This window comes from Manihot esculenta, chromosome 15 (assembly GCF_001659605.2).
Source record: "Manihot esculenta cultivar AM560-2 chromosome 15, M.esculenta_v8, whole genome shotgun sequence".
NCBI lineage: Eukaryota > Viridiplantae > Streptophyta > Magnoliopsida > Malpighiales > Euphorbiaceae > Manihot > Manihot esculenta.
Genome location: NC_035175.2, coordinates 8,090,977 through 8,098,222, shown reverse-complemented (window position 1 = coordinate 8,098,222; position 7,246 = coordinate 8,090,977). Strand labels below are relative to the sequence as shown.

The 7,246-nt window shown below is 33.6% G+C and overlaps 1 protein-coding gene across 1 annotated transcript; it reads right to left on the bottom strand.

The window, feature by feature from the left end:
- Nucleotides 1–228: 228 nt before the first annotated feature.
- Nucleotides 229–5,765, bottom strand: LOC110601251. The gene is made up of 4 exons (XM_021738318.2): nt 5,126–5,765; nt 3,892–4,116; nt 2,612–2,971; nt 229–1,099 (listed from the first exon to the last, which is right to left on the bottom strand). Exons 1-4 carry the CDS (start codon nt 5,669–5,671, stop codon nt 632–634), a joined length of 1,599 nt encoding a protein of 532 aa, XP_021594010.1. The 5' UTR covers nt 5,672–5,765; the 3' UTR covers nt 229–631.
- Between the last annotated feature and the right edge of the window lie 1,481 nt (nt 5,766–7,246).

The window sequence follows — 7,246 nt, the reverse complement described above, 5'->3', positions numbered from 1 at the left end:
GATTTTGATATTTTTCTTTTTGTAAATCGAAATTTAAATGAGCTAATGAATGGTATGATTTGAAAGAAGCTACTGAATGACAGAAAACTTGAATTTAGTTTATCCATTAAACGCGGGAGAAGAAATCTCAAGTACGATCAAATAGCGTCCATATTGTCCGGAATACAAAAATTCAGAGCATGGTCGTGTCATATTGATGAGCGTTTTCGCAAACTCAGAAAATGCATACTTTTGAACATCCAGATTGCATTCAAAACAATCCAAACTAATAGTTTTATCAAAGTTCCAGTCATTTCGACAATTTACCTTTACCCGCCTCATTAAACTGGATAAATTGATGCACCAAGATTTTTTAACACCACTTTTATCTCAATACACCAGTCGCCGTTATACTCCCACCTTTTGAACCATCTAAACATTTGCAGAATATCCCATTGCCCCCATAGTCTACCAATCACGCAAGTCGCAACAAATACAATAAACTTTCATTTAACCACCGAAGCGAGAGAATCGAAGTTACCTTTCAATCATGCAATTATCTCCAGGTTGACAATTTGCTCATCTTGATATTGATGCTTTCTTCATGAATGAAGCAATGGGAAGACAGGATGGCAGCTCTGAGCCCAAGTAGCTAGCTAGCTCTAAAATCCAGGAAAAGATTCAATTTCTGCAGGAGAAGCTCACGGGTTCCAAAAAGCGGCTTACCACTGATAAGCCAATCCTTTTCAAGAAGGCCCGCTTTGTCACTAGTGATCATTCCATCGTGGAAAGCTGATGTAATATAGTAAATTGAGGTCTTCAGCACATCAGCCATGGCATATGCCTTTGAATGTATCGGACAACTTCTCTTTTTAGCTACTGCAACATCTCGCCTTCCCGTGTTTAGAGTAGCCCATTTAATGCCTCCTGGCCCCATCAACTGATGAGGGGTCTGCACATTTGTCTTCCTCCCCATGAATGCTTCAACCGCGAGCAAGCAAGATAAAAGTGTTGAAATAACAGCAGCATTACTACCAGACAGTTGAGCAACCCCAAATCTATCTTCCTTGCGTGAGCGTGCAGTTAAGAATGCAACTGTCCAGGCACACCATGCAAATTGCTGCACAAATTGCTAAACATTATCAATTTGACAAATAAACTCATCTTTCTCAAACTACCAATTCACATCAATTGGTCAGATTAACTACTATAAGTCAGCTTTGGAGCAAGAAAACTTATTTTCAAATAACTAAAAGCTGTAGCAGAGTTCAATTTTGTGTTGACAGCACAGCAGAATATAATAAAAGGAACAGCAGGCTTTTGTACTCTGTCTCTGTTTGGGAGTGTGGTTGAGGTAAAAAAATTATTTTTTGAAATGTACCATTTTAGGTGATGTTGAATAAAGATGCTCAATTGTTTGATGTTCTTATAACTAGACATATCAAATTTAACTTTAAATCAATTTCAGTTCCCTCTAATTAATATATTTAAGGATGTGCTTTTCTCAAGAATCAACAGTAGCTGCAACAATAATGCTAAACAAATGCAGACCGCAGGTTAGACATTGTTACTAGTCTAAAAAGAGCAAAAAAATAATGTCATTGAATTTCTGGAGCTCTTGATAATGAACGTATCAAGTGTAACACAACTAAGTACTAACTGAAATTACTCTCAGATTCTGCTCTTTTCCATTTTCATAATTGGTACATTAAATATTGATAACAAGGAGAAGAATCAGCGGAAAATTAACACTAGGCCTTGGTTTGAATATTTGGAGTAAGAGAATTTAAGTTTCAAAAGAAAATAAATAAATAAATAAATAAAGAATAAACATCAAGAAAGTAGTAGAACCACTCCCGTGGGATTTCCCGGAATGAAAAGAGTGAAGAAACCATCACATTTGGTTTGCGTTCAAGTTTTCATTTGATTTATTTGAATGAGCTGCTGCTCAGATGATTACAAATGCACATTCTTCAAAATTCAACAACGATTAATATCCTTGAATAACTGCTACTAAAACAGATGCAGAGAACATAAAATTACTTGGAAAGCCTAATTATAAGACTAGAAAATCTAATTATCTTTAAAGCATTTGACTAATCCTGAAAACTCTATGTGTATCCTTAAATACAAGGAAATAAAAGCAAGACTAAATAAATCACTGCAGCAGCAACAACTACTAAACCTTAATACAAAACTAGTTAAGGTTGCTATATGAATCATTTTTTTATTGTTTAACTCTGTTATAAACAACCCTGATATCTCAAACAACCAGGTATAAAGGGTTGCTTACACAAAAGCAGCTGGAATTTGCTTCATGTTCTTATTTCCATTTACTGATTTGGAATGGTATCTCCAGATTTCCTCAAAAAGAATATGCTGCATCAAATAGTAAGTTTTCTAATATCACATGTTTCCTGACCTCAATACAAGTCCAAAACAAAAGATATTTCAAAGATGAATCAGAAACTTGAATACTGGCATATTGGAGAACCTAAGGTTTTGACAACGATAATTGACTCACATGATCTGTTTAGGACAAGATGATATAAAAGAAAATTTTTGATATTCAAAAATTGAAACATTTAAATTGAAGTGACCAATCTAAGCAGCAGTACATTTTTTTTTGTACCTGGAAGCTGTTGAACAGTTCGTAATACTTTGAATCCTGTTGCTTATTGGACTGTTGGTAAGCCTTCTCAACAGAAGTTTCAAAGCCTTCACCTAAAGTAGAAGCAAGCTGCTCAAGAGGCCTCAAACATACAGCTATGACTCTCTTATAAGTCTCACCAGTTTCTTCAAAAAATGCAGCTCGGCGCCAAGCATCAACATTATTTTCACAAGCCATGCAGAGATCAAGATATGCAAGAAATTGTGGAAGAGAACCTGGACTGCTCTCCTCCAAAGCTGCAAGGAGAGGTTCACTGGGATTTGTTTCTGTAGCTGCTGATCCTTTTGGCGGTGCAAATATGAACCTTTTTGCATGTAGGACCTTCACAGCAACATCAAGATGTCAAAAATAGAGGTTACTAAGTGGTGGAATGACAACTAAAGATGATAAAAAACACAGCCCAACAAAACATAAGCCACTTCACCCCAAGAAATACAGAAGTGCATGAATAGATAACTTTGAAGGAACGTAACATACCATACATTAAATGAAAAGCAAAGAGGTGACCTATAATCTGGCACTCAAAAGTGGCCATGAGATACTATATACAAGACTAAAAAAAAATAATGTTAAGATGAATATAATGCACATAATGATGTTGAGATTAGTGAGGCCCAGAAATGTCAGAGAGCAGTCCTGAAGAAGTTCACAACATAACACAACAGGGACACATCTTACCAAAGATATATAATTATACATGTATCAATTCACAAATTCATATAAAATGAACTAAACATACATGATACTGGGAAATGTTCTTGTTTAAAATGGAAAAACCAAGGAAAAAGTGTAACCATCTATTAATATAGTATTGTAATTTAAGTACCATAAACTATTTAATCTATTCACTAATTTTTTGGAAATAGGAGACAATTAGTCTGCAATGGCTATCAAGATAGTATGCATTTACAATTATCATATTCCCCCGCCACGCCACACCACACCCACCCTCAAATAAAAGGTATAACAACCCAAAAACAGAACAAAAATTTCCCCAAGAAGTGTCAATACAAGTTGGAAATATAGCTACTGCAAAAAAGGCATGAAAATGCTTCCTATATGAACACTGAAATGTGATGCAAAAAAACAAAGTATAGGACCAAGAAAAGGCAAGTTTAAAGACTTAGGATTTAGAATAAAAGCTAGATTTGGGGAGAATTTGGGATTACAGACTCAAGAAAAATACAACATTGTGAGAGATTATATGACAGAAGTAATAAGATATGTGCCCAAGAACAAACCTGATGTAAATGGTGAGTTAATTCCCAACAGAGGACCACAGAAAAGCTCCCAGGGTACAGGATGATCTGCTCAGCGATAAACTTCTTCATTGTTACAAAAGTCTTAAACTGATTTGGAAGAAACACAAGTACAACTGCCGAAAATATGTAAGCTGAGCTTGAAAACTTTAAAGTTTGTTTAATGGCAAAAGGAAGACTCATTTTGAAGCTGTAGAAAGGGGGCCGCTGTGACCAGAGAAAAAATCATTATTATTACGTCTCAGATCTAAAGAATGAAGAAGACATCAATAGAGAACCAAAACTAAACTACACCCAGCCACGAAAGTATTTATGCATGTGTATCAATTAAAGTCAGTTGCAAATCCATGAACAATAAGCTAAAGTATGTATGGTGGTCTTGGAAGGATCCTCTTTCCTTGCAATCTGAATTCATCACAACCAAATGCAAACTACACTTTAAGAGATGGAAGTTAGCTGTCTAAGTGTTTCATGTGTGGACTGTGGAGATATTGTGTTCCGAGAAGTGAACTCTTTGAAGAGTTAGCTGATTCAAAATTGGTTCTGTTGACCTTTACCTGCATCTTGTGAAAATTTGGTGAAAACAGAAAAATTTTATCACCAAATAATTGCTATTCATGCAAGAGGCTCACAGCACCTAGCTTCATCTTCAATGTCAATAGAGAGATTAATCCCCCCTTCTTTTCATCAATACTCAGAACCATTTCGCACATGCCAAAGACAGAGACATGGAAGTTTGAGAGGGTAAAAGCTCAGTCATTGCATGGAGAAGGATACCACGTAGTGAATCCAGAAAACTGTGACTTAAAGGATATGAGATTCACTTTCGGAGATAACAAAGTCAATTTGCCTAATCCGTTAATTTATCATCTGTTTGGTTAGTTAGAAAAACATAGCTAACACAGAGGGGGAAAAAATGAATTAAGGAGAATTCGTTTCCCATGAATGCAATTTTTTGGGTGCTGTCCGATATATAATCTTAAGGAATTTAGATTAAGCTTGTGTAGTCCATAAAGTTAAAAAAAGAAAAGAAAATACATCTCGTCATTCACAAGTTGATCAAAATAACAGTATCCAAGACAAAAGAAACCATAATTACAGTTCACGGGACATAGACTGTATGAAGTAAATGGCAAAATTGAATAGGCGAATAAGCAACTAAGACATCACAAGTCAAAACAAAGCACAACAGATATAAACGATGCCCTGAACTTACCTGAATAATGGGAAACTCCAAAACCCATCGCTGCTGATAAATATAAAAGCAGGCATAGAGCAATCCAAAAGTAAAACCCCTAAATCCAACTCTTCCGATCATCTGCATTCCATCAGAACTCTCGATGGGCCATTCGCAAATGCATATCACCGAGAGAAATCCCGAGATGCCAGCCGCCGCCAGAAAGAAAAAGAAACCAAGAGAAAGTTTAGCCCGGCGGCGGAAATCACGGGAAGAAAAAGAGTCGCCGGACACGAAAAGGAAACGGATGATGGAGACAGCTAGCTGCAATGGCGACGCGGGGGAGTAGGACAGAGGAGATGAGAGTAGAGCGAGTGATGCAGAGAAGAAGAGTTGCGAAAGGTGAAAAATTAGGAAAGCGAGAAGGGAGAGGAACGATGGTGGTGCTAAACCAGTGTAAGTGAGAGGTGAGATAAGCAAGGTTTTGAAGACGATGAAGATGACGGAAGAGGTAATGGATTGCCATATCAGAAAACCTAAAAATCGATTCTTCACCACCACTTCCGGCGGTGGTGATGAAGACATTTTTGGTGTTTTACTTTTTTCCGACGAAGAGGAGGGAGGGTTTTACTTCTACGTGTTCAAGCGCTGAGTTTGGAAAGAGTGTGGCCTTTCAGAAGCGGGAATGTTTACACATTTATTTTTAAATTTATGAAATTTTCATTTAAATAAAGTAATTATTTTATTTACAAAATAAATTTGATAAAAAAAAAATAGTCACTAACTATATTAATCAACATAAAATATAATAATTTAAAAAAATAATATTTTATATTTTATAAATTAAACTTTATAAAAATGATGTTTTATAAAAACACTAATAGTAATATTATCAGTTCCGTACAAAGTAAATATTATTTTATAAAACATTTGATATGTTAAATTTATTATTTGACTAATTTAAATTTACATAAATATATTTATTAAACAATAAAATGTTGTCTATTAAGTTTTATGTCATTTGCTTGTGGCGGTCGTAGAAGTGGCGTAGTGCCTTTATTTTCCAGAATCAGGTTGTTCCCCTGGAAAATTAATTGCATGATTTGTTGGCTCAGATTCAGATAAATAATTTTGCTTGGGCTGGAATTGGCTCTTTATTATTCAGCATTAATAATCGAATATAAGAAGAATTTAATTAATTTATGATAGATTTTAAATTCAAATTTATATCAAAAATTATATCCGTTTATATCCCACATGAAATTATGGTTTTGGAAAATTTGGATTGAGTTTGATTCTAAAGCTTCTTTAGATCTGGTATTGGGTTTTGAAGATGACATTTCCTGTCTTTCTTCATTGATCTGCCAGTGTAAATCTTTTTTCAAGAATAAATTTTATGTTTGAATTATGTATTATTATAGGAAGGTCAATACAGTAGCGGATGCTGAAGCTGAGAAATGGTCAATGTATATGTGTAATGATATGATACGGATTTTTTATTATAGTTTTATATTTATGTAAAAAAATATTTTCAAAATTTAATGACTAAAATTTTAAATCATAATAAATATTTATTTATTCAGACATTTTTTAACACGTCAATTAAAAGTTTGAAATTTTATTATAAAACTATAAATATATACACTAGAAAAAAATTATTAAATTTAATAAAAAATAAATACTGAATTATAAATTGTGTTAACATATTTTTATTATAGTCTAATTTATAATTATTAATAAATTATTTTTATAAATTTAACAATATAAAAACAAACACTTTATTTATTTTATAATTTTTATCCACTTTATATATAAAAAATATTTTTATTAAACTTATTAAAAAATAAAAAACTATTTTAAAATTAATAATTAATTTATATATTATTATGATTAAAAAAAATCATTTTGAGATAATAAAAAATAAGAATTATAAAATAAAAGATATTTAATTATATAATTGTAATAAATTAATAAATACGCTGGCAAAATAAAGAGCTATTGTTATTGGTTACGAGCCCTTGACCGTGCTACAATAACAGAGTGGGACCGATTTTTTTTTTTTTTTTCTCCACGGGAGGTTGATTCATTTCTTCCACTTTTAGCTTCAACGGATTTCACACCTGGGGCCTGGGGAGGGTGGAAACTGGAACTCGCATGAAT

What these genes read in the sequence shown, in the direction of transcription:
- LOC110601251 (XM_021738318.2), bottom strand. Translation starts at nt 5,671, where the DNA reads ATGTCTTCATCACCACCGCCGGAAGTGGTGGTGAAGAATCGATTTTTA. An exon ending in TGGAGTTTCCCATTATTCAG is followed by an intron (nt 4,117 to 5,125) that starts GTAAGTTCAGGG and finishes CTCTGGTCACAG; the next exon opens with CGGCCCCCTTTCTACAGCTT. An exon ending in AACTGTTCAACAGCTTCCAG is followed by an intron (nt 1,100 to 2,611) that starts GTACAAAAAAAA and finishes CAATTTGTGCAG; the next exon opens with CAATTTGCATGGTGTGCCTG.